At 37.9% G+C, this 18,603-nt stretch overlaps 1 protein-coding gene across 1 annotated transcript in view; it reads right to left on the bottom strand.

The window, feature by feature from the left end:
* LOC138723182 (serine/threonine-protein kinase TNNI3K-like) overlaps positions 1-18,603 on the bottom strand; it is a 79,151-nt gene that overhangs the window by 58,649 nt on the left and 1,899 nt on the right. Inside the window, exons 3-5 of the mRNA XM_069862097.1 lie at positions 13,339-13,424; positions 11,583-11,680; positions 7,408-7,518 (exon numbers count right to left, since the gene is read on the bottom strand). Coding sequence (XP_069718198.1) covers positions 7,408-7,518; positions 11,583-11,680; positions 13,339-13,424 — 295 coding nt within the window. The remainder of the gene's footprint in view (positions 1-7,407; positions 7,519-11,582; positions 11,681-13,338; positions 13,425-18,603) is intronic.

Genomic DNA, 18,603 nt, shown 5'->3' with positions numbered 1-18,603 from the left:
AGGAACACATACCCAGCTAGTCTGTGATTTAATGGTTTGATGGCTTTTGAGTGATTAATCTTAGACATTCTTCAGCAAACTGCTATTATAAAACTGAAGTTGTAGGTATTGACTCTAAAAAGAGAAGTTTGAACCTGTAGGTTTTACATGAATATGGTCAAAAATTCTTTGTATTAGTTTAGTTTTAATTGAGGCATGCAACTGTGAAGCTATAACATGTTCAGGGACATGACCACAACTCCACTTCTTAATTTCTTCGAAAGCTGAAATTCAAAATTTAGATACATCTACAAGCTTCACTGTGGCTCTTCAAGATGAAAAAAATTGCATTGAGCAATGTGGATCCAGCTTTGATGATAAACATAGAACTAGATGGATTTTGACACATTTTTCCAGGCTGTAGAAATGGCTGCCATGCTGGTTACTTTGTGATTTCCTGATAAAAAGAATTTTGTGAGTCATATTAAGCAAACTCCACTCAACTGTAAATGATGAGAGGGGTGCAGAGACAATCTTGATAGTTCCACAGACAAGCTATCTTTCTAAGAAAGAAGAAAGGAATCTTAGAAAACAGTGAAAGTTGTGCTAGGCATTACAAGTAGGTGGATATGCTGGAGTGATGTGTAAGGGTGAAACTACTTCAGAAAGTGGAGGCAAAATTTATGATGCAAAAAGAGCTTTGAATTCTTGTAGAAAGACCAGGAAAAGATTTTAATCCTAGGAGAAAGACTATGACTCAAGGTGCAGTATATAAACTAGGGAAAATTTTCAAGCTGAAGAGAAAGCAGTTCTCAACACCTCAGCGTGAGCAGGTACAGTCAGCATAGATGTACGAAGGGTAAGTCTTGCCTGACCAGCCTGATTGTCCTCTACCACAGGATAACTGAATTTTTGGCTGAAGGGAGGACAGTGGATGATATTTACTTTGACTTCTTCACCGTTTTCAACAGTCTCCATAATATTCTTGTAGCAAATTTGAGATCTTGTGGTCTGAATGGGTGCAAAAGTAGGCAGGTGAAAAAGTGGTTTGGTGACAGGGCTTGGAGGGTAGCAGGTAAAAAGTTGTATTCTGCCTTGAGGCTAGTATCAAGTTGAGTACTACAGAGGTCTATGCTGGGACCTGCTCTTTGTAATTCCTTTAGCAGGGGTCCTGAAGGCAGCAATGAAGTGCACTCTCTTCATGTTAGCAGGGCACAACAAATAAAGTCCTCAGTAGACCAGAGGTGGGGCTGCCATCCAGAGGGACCCAGACTGGAGGAATGGACCAACATGACCCATGCAAAGTTCGGCAATGACAAACACAAAATTCTGTATGGTGACAGCACAGGCTGTGGTTGCCTGACTAGGAGCAGTTTTGCTGGAAAGGACCTTGAGATCGTGGTTGACAGGCTGAACACTGCACTCGCAGTGTCACGGCCTGGACAATGAGGGAAGCAACAGCTCCCCTTTTCCACACAACCAATTTTAAATTAAAAATGCCATTTGAACAATACTTTGAACAATACTCTTACTTTGTCGAGGAGTGGCTGAGAGAGCTGGGGTTGTTTAGCCTGGAGAAGAGGAGGCCGAAGGGAGACCTTATTGCTGTCTACAACTTGTTGTGGACAGGAGGGTGCTGGCCTCTTCTCCCAAGTGACAGGGGACAGCACAAGAGGGAACGGCCTCAGGCTCTGCCAGGGGAGGTTCAGGCAGAACATTAGGAAAAAATTCTTCACAGAAAGGGTCATTGGTCACTGGAACAGGCTGCCCAGGGAGGTGGTTGATTCACCTTCCCTGGAGGTGTTTAAGGGATGGGTGGATGAGGTGCTGAGGGGCATGGTTTAGTGATTGATAGGAATGGTTGGACTCGATGATCCAGTGGGTCCTTTCCAACCTAGTGATTCTATGTTTCTTAAGATTCTCTTATGAAAAGTTTGTTCAGCAGCTTTTTGAAAGTTGAAGTCAATTATTTTCATTTCAAAGATAATTAATTGAGCTACTCTGAAGGTTAGAAGTCAACAAAATAAAACATAAGACAGACTACATAAGGATTTTGTCTTTTGGATAAGGGCAAGGGATAAGAAATCCTCTAAGAAAATAAAATCAATTATTATTGTCTTCTTACCAGTCAAAATTTAAATGAGAAGTCAACTTCAACAATTAGTGGCGAGAATTTGCCAAATTCCCTCCACTTTAGGTAATTTAGATATGATCAGTCATGTACTGCAAAGTGTCTCTGCATTAAATTATTACAACTCCTAACTCTTCAGGTATCTGTAAGAATTTTAGAACAAATTCTATCAGACTGAATTAAAAAACCGTTAAAGGAGTTTCTGAATGTTTTAAAAAGAGTTTGCTGATGAATGTACAATTAATTGTCTTCCTTAGGAAAAAATCTACTGAAATATTTAATATATGCTTTTCTGAAAGACACGAGGACAGACATCAGACCAGCAATAAGCTTTCATATATTCTTTTATCTCAGCTGTTCCAGTCAGATGAAACACAGGTCACAGATAAATCATTAATGAAAGATGCAGGTACTGGTGTCTTGAAATAAAGTGCTCTCCCTGGGATTGCTTTTCCAAAGGGGGAGCCAGAGAATGGGATTTTGAAAATATTCTACAGGTATTGGTAGATGCTAGACACAACATATTTTAAATGTGGGCAAAGAGATCACTGTAAATTCAATAATATCATAGTTTTAAAAGTTTGCATTTACTTTGACTTCTAGCTGAAACATGTTGCCTAGGACATTCTAGGGAAGAAAGCACAGCTAGAGAACAGTGTTGTCAAGTTTGCCATGGGTTTCAGACAAGTTAGCATTATCAGGTTAAGGTAAGCTCCTTTACTGAGCCACAACTCAAAGCATTTATACTCATGTTTGCCAAACACCTTGGTCTTCAACTTGTGGGCTATGAAAGGCTTTTTGCACTTCATTCAATCTGGACAGTTCATTGCCTGCTAATAAAAACAGCTGTTGAATTCAAAACTCATGAGTTGCAGTCCTCTTTGTCACTGGCCAGGTCCTCAGAGAGAAACAAATTCTGAGACTCTTTGATTCCCCGTTCCCTCGCAGCTGGTGTAGCCATTAGTACTGATGCTGTGTGAATACGAGTTCTGCATTCCTGGTTCTAGATTGCTTCTGAAAAGTTCTGAAAAATTGATGTCGGATGAAACAAAGAGCTGGGAAGATGCAGCATTGGCATAAAATTCAGGGAATAACAGAAGAGAGTTGGAACATTGTGAAACATTTAAATAGGCTCAAATAAATTTAATTTTTCAAGGCTTCTTTAAACATTTGGATGCACTCCTATTACAAATAAAATTCCAGCGAATGCAGGAGGTGACAAACATGCTGATGTAACATAGGACTTGCAAATGAACAGGGGTTTATTTCTGTAGAAAGTCTAAATCCCTTTTCCCCAAGAGGTCCCTGCTACAGACACATTCACACTTCGGATTCTCAGGTTTGCAGATTGCAAAAATTAAGTCTCAGTGGTTCATCCTGCCTGCAGTTCTCAGTCCAGTTAATGCATCTGTAGATCTTTTAATCTCAGAATGAAAACTTTGACTTAAAAATTGAAATAGAAAATGATGCTTATTTTCCAACACAGTAGTACTGGACAACACAGAAATGAGTACGAGGCACATGCATTGTTTATTCAGCCATGACTTCCTTGGGCTGGAAGCATTTAATATTTTCAAAGTAGCAGACTTAATGAGTGATTAATTAAACTTATTTGGTGATGTTTCTAACATGGTCATCAACTTATTTAATATTTTTTCATTAATTTTTCATTCTTCCCATTGAGACCTGTAACTGCTATTAATAGATAAAATAAGCAAACAGCATAGTATTGGGGAAATAAAACACATCACTGAGTCACAGAGCACATGAAATATTTATACACCATACTGACTTAGATGAGATGGAGCATCTTATAGACACTGATGGCCTTCAATATCCTAATTTCATAGAACTGGTTTCAGGTGTGGGGTAGAGCAGAAGCCACAGACTTACTCTTCAGGGAATGTAGAAAAAAGCCATTTTCCCTCCCAGTCCTCTCTATTTTTCTCTTAAATGTAGTCGGTCCTCTTCTGTAGTTAAAGACTATATTGTAGAGATTGTTGTATATACCTCTCCTCTTTATTTATTTGATGGTATAAATAATTATTTTTCTTACTGGAATAAATGAAAAAAATCTATTTTCTCTTTCTTAGATTTATTCTGTTTTTAGGAAAGTTGAGAAAATAATTCCATATTTCCATGTATAGTAATGAATTTGTGGGCAAAATAAGCTGTTTAATCTACCGGAGGAGATTCTCAGCTGACTGAAGATTCCAAAGTTATATAAAGAAGGAAAAAAAAAAAAAAGCCTGCACTTTGACTATAAATCTTTGGTCCCCAGACCAGCAGATGAACCAAAGAAGATTTATAGAGTCCCACTTCATTTATGGAGAACACTTCTGATAAAGGTCTAATAATTCCCAAGGAAGAAATAAAGAACTATTCAAAACCACTCACATTAAGGCATTTCTTAGCAAGTTAATGGCCTTTTCCTTGTCGAATGCTGAGCACCGGTATTCTTCAATAACCTCAGTATCAGCTAATGACACGAGACGAATAGCGGGCCTCCTTTTGACATTTGCAGGATAAGGCCCGGACATTTAAAAAATTACTTGAAGCCCCAATGTAGAGAAGAGTACTTTGTATATCCCACAGAGGAAACATTAAATACATACTTCATAAAAGTGAAAAAGATCATTAAAGTCTTAAGACTCTGGCTAATATCTCCATTATAATTCTTGCACAGAACAATTAGATCCAGTGTTTTTTAGTAATAGGATACACAAGGAAGGATTTCCATTAAGCTAATAAAAAGGCTGTATGTGTACTTGAAGTGAATGCCACGATGCCCTGTGAGCTGAGAGATGCGATGCTATAATGCAGTCCCCCATCCCCACTCACACTCAGCTTCACACGTGCACAGACATACTGACGAGCCTCATTCTTCCACCTAGAGAGTTGACCTTCAAATTATAAACAGTTAGCCTGCTCCGCTAGGATGCTGCCTCACTCTCTGGCTTTAACAGGTGCCACAGACTGATTTGTCCCCTGATTGCTGTTGGAGTTGCTGACTGAAACACTGAAGACTAACAGCTTTTTAGTTGATTGCCTTCATATGACCACCCGTAAATTATTTTAACCTTCTTTAATTTCACCTTCTTCACACACACAGACTCTCTAGGTATTTCAAGGATGACACCAACTGTATTTTTACATATCCTGTCTTCAAGAAGAAGTGCACACCTATTGAATTTAAATAATTTTGGAACCAGTTTGAAGGCTGCAACATAAAGCTAAATTCACCAGTATCCTGAGTTACTCCTGGTGGCCCTCATGTCTGATAAAGTTCTCAGCAGACAAAGTATGCATAATCCCATGCCCATGAATCTCAATCTCCACATACGTATAACCTATATATATATAATCCATAAGAGGGTGAAAGAAGATAACATTTATTTCCATTAGAAATGGGAGGTACCTTTACATTGACACAACTTCCCTTCACGTGACTTACCGTGTACTCAGTATACTAAGTAACATTAAAACTGCTCCAGTAAGTCTCTGCCTCCTTTACTCTCACAATCAGGCAGCCTTTTGCAGCCAAGCTATGTGAGAAGATTTCCTAAGGGAGTACAGTTCTCACTCGCACTTGCGAAAGTGTTGGTATGTCAGCTGTACAGAGCTGGATTTGCAAAGCTTGGCTTGTTTCTCCCAGTGACTACTTTCCTGATGGGATTATTTGCATCAGTGTCCAAGGACTCCAAAGAACTTGGAGCCTTGCGATGACTGCTGTGATGTTCGGTACTGTCTCTATGCATGGATATGTGCAGCTAACACACAAAGAGAAACACTCAAAGGTATTAAGTGCAAAAATTTGCAAAGAGTGCCTATTGCAAATTTCAGAAGCTTCAAAGTAATTCAGATGTGTAATTAACTTAAATTTTAAAGAGATTATTTCACCAACAATACAGCATGTTTGAAAAGATAGAAGTCTCTCTCTTTTGACGTATTATTACCTAACTATTCCTATGTGCATAAGTATAGTAAATTCTTTGTGTGTGTGCGTGAATAAGCTGGTTGACTGAAATTGTGGCAGAAGAGAAAGCTTTCTTTACATACATAAGCTCAGTGACTGTTTTAACTCGGGAGTTCGTAAGTCTCTCTTGCCATGTACATACACAGAAGTTTTCCTTTTCTGTTGAAAACTGCACATAGGCTTTGTTCTACTCATCCAGTCACACTCTATATTTGAAGTGAATTTATAAGTCTAAAATTCACAATTAAATTCACAGCTTAAAGGCAAGTATTAATATAATCTATTTTGCCTCCTTTGTACTTTTTTCCCCATTTCTTCCTGATTATCTCGCTTTAAAGAATTCTGATGTTTCTGTCTCCATAAATTAGTCCAGCACTCTGTAAAAGTTAAGACTTTTACTCAAGCAGAGGACAAAATCTTTGCTTGCTTAATGGACCCAAAGGAGATAAGAAACAAAGCACCTGAATTCATGAGTGCGTTTACAGTCATAAACCCTTCATTACCAAGGTAATTTTGCACACCCAGTACTTTAAGAGATTAAAAAAAATAAATAAATTACACTGAGTGAGCTGTTGCCAGGGTGACAGAAATGAGATGAAGTGTGGAATGACAGAACCGAGGTGATAAATGCTAGGAAAACAGATTCATGACTGACAACAGGTCTAGAAAGGGAAGGGCCTGATTAGGGGCATTTAGGGAACCTCATTCCTCTCTTCCTTCCTCTGCTCCCCATAGTGATAAGCCTCCAACCCATAGAAGACTTACCAATATGGATGTTTGAGATTTACATTAGACTTACCCTGACAAGTTTTCTCTGCACTAATCTGAAGTATAGAAGAGCTCTAAACTGAGAACCTCTGTGCCTTTCTGAAGTGAAAACCACAGAGCTGTGAAGCAGAGCCTGTGACAGCTAGAAGAGGGAATAAAACTCTCTTACTGTGTGTTCTTCGCACTCAGAAAAACAGCATTTGGAAGCCTTACTCCATGACCAGGTTCAGAAATCCTGACATACATGAGTGAGCACGTTTCATCACATAACTATCAGTTAACACTTCTGATATGTAGAAAACAATAACATTTTTTTTTTGCCAAGACTTAAAAGACATTTATATAAAGGTAAGAGAGTGACAAACGGATCTATGTCCTTTGTGCATGTTTCTTCAATGTCAAAACACTCATTTGTACACAAAACTAAATAAAATTTAGGTGTACTAAACCAGTTGTGAGTTTTGTTTTGAAATGCATGAACCTAAAATTAAATGACCTGCTGATATTAGCACTCACTTATTATAATTTCCTGTACAGAAAAAGGGAAACAGACCTTATGATGACCAGCAATTGTGGCAATGTGAAGGGCTGTCAAAGCTCCATACCCAACTTGCTGAATGTCAGCTCCACCATGCAGCAGTGCGGTTAGCAGTTCTGTGTTGTCCTGAAAGGCATGAGTTTAAAACATGTTATTTCTGGGACATAGTGCTAACATTACAGGAAAGCAGCCAAAGAGATGCCCGTGTCTAGGTCCTCTCAGCTACTACACTGCTGCATTTCAAGAAAAATGACTGACCATGACCCCAGGAGAATCATAGAATAACCAGGTTGGAAAAGACCCACCGGATCATCGAGTCCAACCATTCCTGTCAAACACTAAACCATACCCCTTCGCACCTCGTCCACCCGTGCCTTAAACACCTCCAGGGAAGGTGACTCAACCCCCTCCCTGGGCAGCCTCTGCCAGTGCCCAATCACCCTTTCTGAGAAAATTTTTTTCCTATGTCCACTGTAAACCTCCCCTGGCAGAGCTTGAGGCCATTCCCTCTTGTCCTGTCCCCTGTCACTTGGGAGAAGAGGCCAGCACCGTCCTCTCTACAACGTCCTTTCAGGTAGTTGTAGAGAGCAATGAGGTCTCCCCTCAGCCTCCTCTTCTCCAGGCTAAACAACCCCAGCTCTCTCAGCCGTTCCTCATGAGGCCTGTTCTCCAGCCCCCTCACCAGCTTTGTTGCTCTTCTCTGGACTCGCTCCAGAGCCTCAACATCCTTCTTGTGGTGAGGGGCCCAGAACTGAACACAGGATTCGAGGAGCGGTCTCACCAGTGCCAAGTACAGAGGCAGAATAACCTCCGTGGACCTGCTGGTCACGCCATTTCTGCTACAGCCAATATGCCTTTGGCCTTCTTGGCCACCTGGGCACACTGCTGGCTCATATTCAGTCGGGAGAACAAGAGTGCAAGGAAAAGAGTAGGGAGAAGATTTGTCCTGGGCATTGGAAGTCTGTCTTTTTCTATTCAGAAATCCTTAAAACCAGTCTCTGTTCTGATTTTATGACATCTGTAAAGATCTCTCAGTCTTCAAGCCATTATTAAGTGCTCACACAAAGTGTTTAAATGTCAAAACATAATAGAACCAAAGAGAGAAGAGCGCCTGAGGAGTTCCCAGGATGAATATATAGCATGTATGCCAAATTCTGAACTGTGAGCTTATTTTTCATGTTGTTTCAATTCTTTCCTGTTAAGCGCACAATTTTTGCTACAATTTCTTTCAGGTAGAACAACAGTAATAGACACTATCAAATGATAATAATAAAAATACAGTTGAGAAACACGTTAAGAGTCATAATGTCCAGGCAATATAACCATTAATACATTTTCCTTTAGAAACAGTGATACTAAAAACAGAGAAAGGAATTGCTTTGTTTGGGGGCAGTGGTAGAGCTCTCAGGAGAAACCAGGCCATCTTCCTCAAACATCATGTGTTCCAGCAGCAACAACTAGAGATATCATAATTTTCACATCTTGGGGTTTTGCCTTCCATCATCTATCCCTGAGATGAGCCTTCTCCAATAAATTTTCCTTGTTTCCTAAGAAGAAACGCTCATAACACAGGGGCAAAAGAGATGCTATAAGGTCCAGACTTCCTCATTGTTCTTTACCTCTTCAGAGCAGACACCAAAAAGAAGGACAAAAATAACTTGATACCAGAGAAGTAGCAGTTAAAATATGTCTGTGAAAGCATAATGTTTGTTCATACTGAAATGATTTTCCTATTTTCAGGCAATATTAGGATTTTTTTCTTTGATAATAATGGACAGTAAAAATTTATATCACTTCTCCTATCAAAGAGTTTTTGACCCTGAAGCACAGTACTTGGTTGTATAATGAATTGTATATTATGCAGCCTGGGAAGACAGGCTGTTTGAATTATCTTGAAGTGTTCTGTTCTAATTAGCAGCTCAGTCCATTTCACTGTAACAAAATGCCACAGAATATTTAGATTATAGATAAGAAGTAGTCAAGGAGTTTCACAAGAAGTTGTCCTGTTTTGATATACATCACTTTATTGCTTCTGAGGTACCTCTAGGCTCCTTTATAACTTATTTGGAAAAGAACTATAATATAACAAAAGCTCTCATTGCGTAACACATGGGAAATCTTAAAGTCCTAAAGTATCACTTATGGGAGAAATATTATATTACATTTTAATTTACATCCCAGAAGTCACACCAGTCTGATGAGCTTTGTGCAGCCTGGCAAAGATTTTGGATGTTGTATCACATGACTTCAGTGATTAAATAAATTGCTGATATAGTGTTTTGCCTAAGTGGATGCTAGAGATTTATAAACTTTACAGTGCAGGGAAAACAGGCAAAGCAAGATTTGATAGCAAAATGAAGCCTATTCTCATGTAATGAAAACATTCTAGAAATCTGTTATAAAAGTCCTATTAAGTAAAGTATTTTTTTCTCAACTAAATTATTCACTGGAAACCATTCACTGAGATTGACATTAAAAAAGGCAGAGAAATTCTTCTACGCCATTGGCGAAATTATGCAACATTGCACATGATGAAGAGTTTATGATTGCAGTTTACCATCACTTCAACTCATGATGTATAGGATCCAATTATTGCCATCTTTTGATAGCTCTGCATATCTAGTTGGTACCAGTAGCTTTAAAATCAAACTAACATAGGAATTAGAAGATATAATACAAGATAACAGAAGTGCTCATATTATAGTAACTAGAAGAGGTAGTTTATGGTGCAATGTAAAGAGTTAAGTCATGGATTTATAGAGCAGGAGGCATCCATAGCATCATAACTTTAGGTATCTGGCTCCATGATTGAATCTTCAGCCTAAGCAATAGCTACCTCTTTACACATTTCTGGGGCAAGTTCAGATTTCCAGTGTTTGGATTCATGAAGTCCAGCATTTGGAGCAGGAAACTCACTTAGCTTGTGCATAGCAAACATTGGAAGTGGCGGGAGAGGGACAACTTCCTTCCCATCTTCAGACAAAGTTAAAAAAGCTTGCATCTCTCCTTTCTTTCCACTCCTACTCCCCTCTACAATAGCTAAAACATTGCTGCATGAAGGGTTTGGTGTCTTTCTTGCCCAAATAATACTCATGACTGCATGCCATGTGTCCCAGGCAATACTGCCATTGCTCAACCTATGTTAGGCTTTCCCTTCCCTCTTCCCATTCTAATGACCCTCTTGTTCCTTCCCAGGGGAAAGCTGGTTGCATGCTCACTCCAGGACAGCCATAACCTGCCGACTGGAAATGCCAGTTTGACTTCTCTCCAATGCAGACTTTGATCTTCTCTCTGTGCAAATATTCTAATTATCAGATTATTACCTAACAGAAGTCAAGCTGCGTCCTTTTCCACAGGTGAGCTTTTGGAGGAGAATGACTGTGACTGATGATTCCTGATGCATTTGGAATGGGATATTTGCATTAAAGACCATCTACCATATCTGTGTCCTCTTGCAACAGACTGAGGAACACCACTGATGGATCAAGAGTGACACACAAGTGCCAACCTACTTAACCTTCCATCAGCTTTGAATATACAGCAAATCATAATGCTGTCTGCCATGAGAGCTTTTCAGAAGAGGCTGTTATGGCCTTGTGGCACCCATGGGACATAAAAGGATTAAACATCACAGTCTAGAATAGAAAATCCTAAATTTGATCTGAGGTCCTTCTAAAAAGTTAAGTGGTTTTGGAGCTATTCTATACATGGATGAAATTTGTAAGATGCTCCAACTCAAGATAAGAATCATAATAGTTCTTTAGGACAATGCTGTCTTTGTCCACTTTATTCCTTCCTACTGCTATTGTTGAGTCATAAAAGATAATACAATAGTGAAGAAAACTAATACTGAAGCTGAATGTGGAACCTCAGGAGGCTCAACAAAAAGGAAGCAAAAAAAGAGACTAATTGTAAAATAAAGCCCTTTGAGATTGTTTATGTTAATAGCTGTAATAATAAAAAGAACACACCTCTACCTTGAGTTTCATTGCATGATTTAATCAATACTTCCATCCTCGTGGATGACATTGCAGAAGGCACGTGCTAATTTCCTTACATCCCCACGCACTGTAAATGCGAAATTTACATTTTCACCAGAAACAGCAACTAGAGCGTTCAACTAGACAGCTCAAACAAACAAGCTGCGCAGTTCTGATTTCTTTCCATCAATTATTTTAAAAATAATTTACCTTATAAGCTGCCAAGTGCAGAGCTGTAAATCCATTTCTTGTTAATCTGGATGGGCGCAGTCCTTTCAGCATAAGAGTTCTAATATGTGATTTGTTACCTTTAGGAAAAGAAAAAGTTAGAAAACAGTGATATTTGAAGAAAAGAATATGCAGATGATGTAAAAACTTCTGTGAGAGTCTGAAAGCAAAGTGAAATAGGTAGCTCATTTGCTGATCCGAGGCAAGTCATAAAATACACCTTGCAAAGCCTCAAAGTGGAATTAGGCATCATCTCCTTACCCACTGGGACAGTCGCAGATCTGGCCATGTACTGGCTCACTGTTAGTTCACACTTTAATAAGAATTTGTTAAAGACAGTTGAACATCTAGAGAACCAAACTCCTCCTTTAAGGTCCAGACCTTGCTGAAAAGAACTCCAGTAACTAGCAAACGCCTCCAGAATCTTGGCTTTCTCGGACACTTAACTCTTTTGTCCATTCAAAACAGAAGCACTGCACTCCTTCTTTATACAACATTATTACAGGGGCAGTCGTTTTGAGGGGTGCTAGTGAATGTCAGCATGGGCAAGCAGCTTTACTCCTACCTTTCTGATGCACAGAAATGATCTCAAAAAACATATCTATTTTCCTAATACTTAGATAGTAATCAAGGACATCGTTGGACCTAAGAGCTTCTGTCTCTCCTTCAAGTGTTCACATATCATACCTAATTAATTAACATTGTATATTTTCTTAAACTTCTTCTCTACCACCCCACCAATTGCTTTAATGTTACCAGGTGTCAACGCCATCTTTGGATATGATCTTGCACTCTCTGAAATTAAGAGTAAAGTTCTACTCAGCTTTCAGTGCAGGATCATCTCCTCCTTCATGATAGCATCTAAGATGGAGAAAATAGTTTATGTGTGTTATTATTAAGTACTTTGCAGAGCTGAAGCCGTAGGGTAAAATTCTTTGCCTCTCTCAGCCAATTTCTGTGGAAAATTATATAACAAGTGAATCATGGAATCATAGAATCATGGAATTGTTAGGGTTGGAAGTGACCTCTAGTGACATCTAGTTACAACCCCCCCCAGGGACATCCCACTAGATCAAAGTATGCACATGAATCAATGACTCACTATGTGGATAACAGAGCAGCAATGTGGATCAGAACAGATAATTCCACAATTACTGTGTTTTTATGCACATCCCAGGAGACATCTCGCAGTCTTTTCTTGTGTACTCTGATTTGCTATCTGCAAAAATCCTATCAGATGATATTTTTCACTGAAGCATTTAAGTTATTATTTTTTTAATCACCATAAAATAAAATACTGGTGTTACCATTATACTGGAAAAATAGACATTGAACATATGGCAAAGTATTGCTAAAATCTCCTCCCTATGCTGAAGTCTATACCCTATACACAATACAGAAATGTAAAGCAGTACTATGTGATGAATATGGATTGATTAACTAGTGCATATAGAAAGTACTTTTGAATCAGTTAAACAACTATTGTACAACATAGTACACTATCACTCAAAATGTTTTGTGGACTGAAGAATAAGCTATAATGGCGTTTGGCATAACTTGACTCAACCCCTCAGCACTAGAGTTTAGAGTAATGCTTAGAGATGCTTATCAGCCGTCAACAATGACAACACAGCATAGAATTAACTAAAGATACAATCTTCCTGAGAGTTACTAGACAGAACAAATCAGTAGCCATGTAAATAAAATGTTTTAAGAACATTACATTTCAAATACATACCCCTACATATGCAACATAAATGAAGAAGAGACAGCCCATTTTCTGTGCGGTAATTTAAATTGACTTTGCAGAAGGCTTCATCAGAGCTGAAAAAGAGATTTTACAGATTATTACTGTTTTCATCCTTTAGCACAGTTTCTTTCATTTGGAAAAAATTTAAAAGAGAACTCTTAATATATATTTATTTTTTTCTGAGACACAGGGCCAAATTTATACCCGTTCATACTCACTTAATCTAGAAATAGTTTACTGATAGTAAGTGAGTAGTCCGGGTTTTTCATTTTTTGTACAATCCTGCTATTCAGTCACAGAATCTACATTCTAAGTTCAGCTAATTTAGAGAAAAAAAAGAGGAAAGGCTCATTAGGAACATAAATAATCCATACAAAATCAGTTTTTTCTATTTGTGCAATAATAAATAAGAAATATTTTAAAAACCTATGTGTTTATTCTGAAGTGATGAACACAACACACAGAGAATTAGAGGCAAACAAGGTAAGTGAAAACAATAACCAGAAAAAGCCTTTCCTAAACTATGTTTATGTTCTCCAAATGAGATCGTAGCAACACTACACAATCAATATGTGGAAAAATTTATATGGAAAGACTATGGAAGTGCACCCATGAAAGGGAAGTAACCAAAGCCCAGATAGAAATTTGGTGGTGATTAAAGGGAAAATGTTTCTAAAGCATTTTGCAGGAATGAACTAGTCTTTCCAAAAGTGACATTTCTGGGTGCGATCTGCAGTTTTAATAGCACACAAAGCCCAAAGATCTGTGAGTGTTACTTTGAGGCATCAGGAAGAGCAGGCACCTGCATTGCTCAGCAGACTGGTGTAATCTTATAGTGCTGTTTTTCTAATTTAATTTGTTGCACTGGCATGAGATATATTAAAACAGAATTTTAAAATCATTCGTAGAGCATCAGTTCAACTTTTCATTAACTAGTACTCAAGTATTTCTGGTTTTGATATATATATAAAAAAAAATATTACTGTTTGTACTCATATCCTACTAAGGAAAAGCATGTTTGCCCTTAAAATTCTCGGACAACTACATGTCACTCACATATTGTAACACTGGCAAAATGAAGCTTCATATAACATATAATAAATATATAACATATAACACATAACACATAACACAACACAACATATAACATATAACATATAACATATAACATATAACATATAACATATAATATATATTTAATATATAATTTTCTTCCACATTTTTGGTATTACATTTTTATATAGCTTAATGATTTCATAGTGTTTAGGCCACACAAGGATGAAATTAAATGGATAATTACAAGAAAGTAATTATTATTTGTACATTTGTAATACAATAACTATTAAATGGGATGCATACCAAGTCTGACTCATTAAAGATGTTCAGCATTTGTATTTGATGCTCTGTTCTTTTTTATTTAAAAAAAAAAGTACATAAAAATAGAGTATTTCATAAAACAATGGTAGAAACACTGGCAAGGGAACGGATGGTAACCTAAAGATGATTCTAGTTTCACAAAGAAACATGAATGACATCTTCGTGTAATATTGTGGACAATGTGACTAGACACTCTCCCTTCACGGAGTGAATGCTCACTACATTATTAGAGAGCAGTAACCTCTCCATGGCTGGAGCTACACCCACCTCCATCTGGAAGTCCTACCTAAATTTGCATTACAGTTTATTTGAAAAGTTCCTGAATGCCTGAAGTGTCACCTCTATTTTTTAAACAGGGAAGAAAGCCTCCAAAAAGGGTGAAGGAGAATGTTCACTCTGTTGTTACTTTGATTGTTAAACAATTGGTGTACTTGAATATTTTAGCTTTTGTTGTCAAGACTCACAGTTTCTTTTAGTGCAGATTGATTCGTTACTGCTCGGTTAAACACCCTTAGTAATTACATTTGTGGAAAACTAAATACATATAGTAATTAATATTTTTGTGGAGAGTGTAAATTTTGATCTTTCAATAGGTGTTTGGGTTTTAATCTGTTCAGTATCAGTGTGCCAACGATCAAGGTTTAGCAGAACACTAAGATTTTTGTGTCTATAAATCCATCCTGAGTGAGTAGCACTATTAAACATATGTAATGTAGTTACAAATAAAAATAAGGATTTAATACTTCTCTCTCCTTTTAAAACATAAACCTATCCAAATCTCCTCTTAGCAACATGACCCCTGTCAAGCAAAGTGACACTCAGGCCTTATCTTTCAATAAATATTTCAATAATTTACTCTTCAAAAGGAATTTAAAGGGCAGATGAAACCAGATTTGTCTTGCGTTTTGTTACCTTAGTTAAGTCTATACTAAAAGTAATTCTGCTTGTTCAATATGTGTCATCATTCTAAACCATGAATAAACCTTATGTTTTCAAATTATTTTTCATGAAATATGGTAAAATTCATTTGGAAATTATAAACTACCGCATTTTTCTGGGGTTTGTTTTGAAAGAAATAATTTTAACTTTCAGATGTGAAATGTTTAGTGAAGCAGTTTGAGAGGTATTAAATTATGAAGTGACACATTATAGAAGCTGTAGCCTGGACTCTCCAGGACAGTATATGCTGAGACATCCAGTGCCATAACAACTGCAATCACCTAGGGACTGGGCAAAAGGAGGAGCACCTGTACTGCTCCTCCAGGAATTGCTGTTCACAGAAGAAAATGGTGGTATGAATTGCAAATGTGTAAAGTATTTGGGGAGGGACTCTTTACAAAGGCTTGTAGTGATAGGACTAGGGGCAATGGGTAGGAACTGGGGAGGGGCAGATTTGGACTAGACATAAGGAGAAATTTCCTCACTCTGAGAGTGGTGAGGCACCAGCACAGGTTGCCCAGGGAAGCTGTGGCTGCCCCATCCCTGGAGGTGTTCAAGGCCAGGTTGGATGTGCCTTGGTCTGGTGGGAGGTGTCCCTGCCCATGGCAGGGGGTTGGAACTGGATGACCCTTATGGTCCCTTCCAACTCAAACTATTCCATGATTCTATGAAAGCATTGTATTTATGTAAGTAAATAATTCAGTGGCTCTAATAAAAATGAAATTAAATAGTAATTAAATATTACATATATAAAAATTAAATATTTTCCTTGTGAGAAAATTTGACTTTTTTTTTCCTCATAAAAACTAGCTTTTGGGAAAACACTTTTTTTTCTGATGAAAACTCCTGACTGCCTGTTATCAGTACTGAATGTTTTATAATCATAGAATCATAGAATCACCAGATTGGAAGAGACCCACCAGATCATTGAGTCCAACCATTCCCATCAATCTCTGAACCATGCCCCTCAGCACCTCATCCACCCGCACCTTAAATGCCTCCAGGGAAGGCGAGTGAACCACCTCCCTGGGCAGACCGTTCCATTGCCTAATGACCCTTTCAGTGAAGAATTTTTTTCCTTATGTCGAGTCTGAACCTCCCCTGGCAGAGCTTGAGGCCATTCCCTCTTGTCCTGTCCCCTGTCACTTGGGAGAAGAGGCCAGCTCCCTCCTCTCCACAACCTCCTTTCAGGTAGTTGTAGAGAGCAATGAGGTCTCCCCTCAGCCTCCTCTTCTCCAGGATAAACAACCCCAGCTCTCTCAGTGTATGGTTTCAAACAGATATGGGCCTGATAAAGACAGAGCACAGGATTTATTTATAAATGCAAAAATTGGATTTATTTTGTGAAACCTGTGTGCCTCAGTGGCATTAATTCTTACATAAGTCTAGATTTACATATGCATTCCTTAGAAGACGGGTATCGTGTTAAGGAAGCTCATTTTTTAATGTCTGAAATGTTAACTGCTTCCGCATGGAACATTTTTGTCACACGTATTCACATTTACCTTTGTCTGGTGACAGCCCTTCATCTGCCACTGCCATTTTACCATTTGGAAAATATTTTGCTCAGTAAAAATAAAATCTCATTCTTCAAATATGTTTTCTCTTTGTGCAATTGTTCTCTGACTTACTGTGATTAATGACAGTGATAGTGATTACTATGATTAATGATAGCTCATCTGTTTTTCAGGTTTTCCTTCAGGGTCAATTGAGGGGAAAATAAATTCCAGGTTATGGGGAACAAATCCTTTTAGATGTCTTTTCTTTGCTGTAGCACGTTAGGTATGCAGGAAAGTACACACTGTACACATTGGTGCACTGCAGTAACTGCAGTTGATTGTTTTGCTTGAAGGATGAATTCAGTAAGTCTCAAAATCACAGCATATTATCGTGCTGTAAAGTCATGTCTCCTGCTTCAATTTCTGTCTTCCAGAATACATTGAAAGTTCATATTCCTAGCACTTAATGTGTGTTTAGGAACCCACGGATTACCATTATTACCATTTAGTGATTGATAGGAATGGTTGGACTGGATGATCTGGTGGGTCTTTTCCAACCTGTTGATTCTATGATTATAGCTATATACTTCAATTTTCATCTTCTCCCAGTTTGAAAAGTAATAATTAAAAGTTTCAGTTTGTTTTGTTAATGATATTTACTTCTAATATTATTTGAATTCTTACAAAATGGCAAAATTTAGATGTTTTTGCAGGAAAATATTGCAAGGGAATTTTTATATATTAAAAGCTGTGATTAAAAGGCCTACATTGAAAATGAAAACTAGCTCACATGACAATGCTCAGGGCCTAGTTTTATATACTTGTCCTCTTAATTTCTTTCTGAAGACATAATTGCTTCTTTTAGGGAAATGAAATTCTGACTTTTTATTTTTAGGGTGGTCTTTTTAGGAAACCATTGCACTAGTAGTTCTGAGATACAGCAACAGAATGGGGACAACTTTTATCCAAGGAGTGACAGGTACTGCACTATGGATACATTTACTTTTCACTATTGCAGCTACTCTTTTTTTTTTTTTCCCAAGGCATTGGACAATTTACCCTTTGACCCGCACATGGGTTCCCCAACAATGGGGTGTTGGCAATTCTTTCCTCTGCTAGGCTGTGTCACTTTTCTCGTATTTATGTTCCAAATCCTTCACAGCAGGGATTTTAACAGCTACTTATGTAATTTCCATCAGACAAATTACCTTCCTTACCTTAGCTTCCAACAACCATCCAGTTCCTCAGTTCTTAGTTTTGATATAAATTGATTTGTTTTAACAGTTGGAAAAAAACTATTAATTCCTCTGCTACTTCAGAGATAAGAAGTCTTCCAAAAATAACCACTGCTTCTGTAGAAACATTTTTTGCATAGTCAAGACTGATTTTTCACACAGGCCATCCTTGGATTTTAAACATGTACAAAACCTGACTGACT

The sequence above is a fragment of the Phaenicophaeus curvirostris genome, chromosome 8, assembly GCF_032191515.1.
Source record: "Phaenicophaeus curvirostris isolate KB17595 chromosome 8, BPBGC_Pcur_1.0, whole genome shotgun sequence".
Lineage (NCBI taxonomy): Eukaryota > Metazoa > Chordata > Aves > Cuculiformes > Cuculidae > Phaenicophaeus > Phaenicophaeus curvirostris.
Note: the sequence above shows the minus strand (reverse complement) of the source record. Positions and strands in the feature narration are given on the sequence as shown.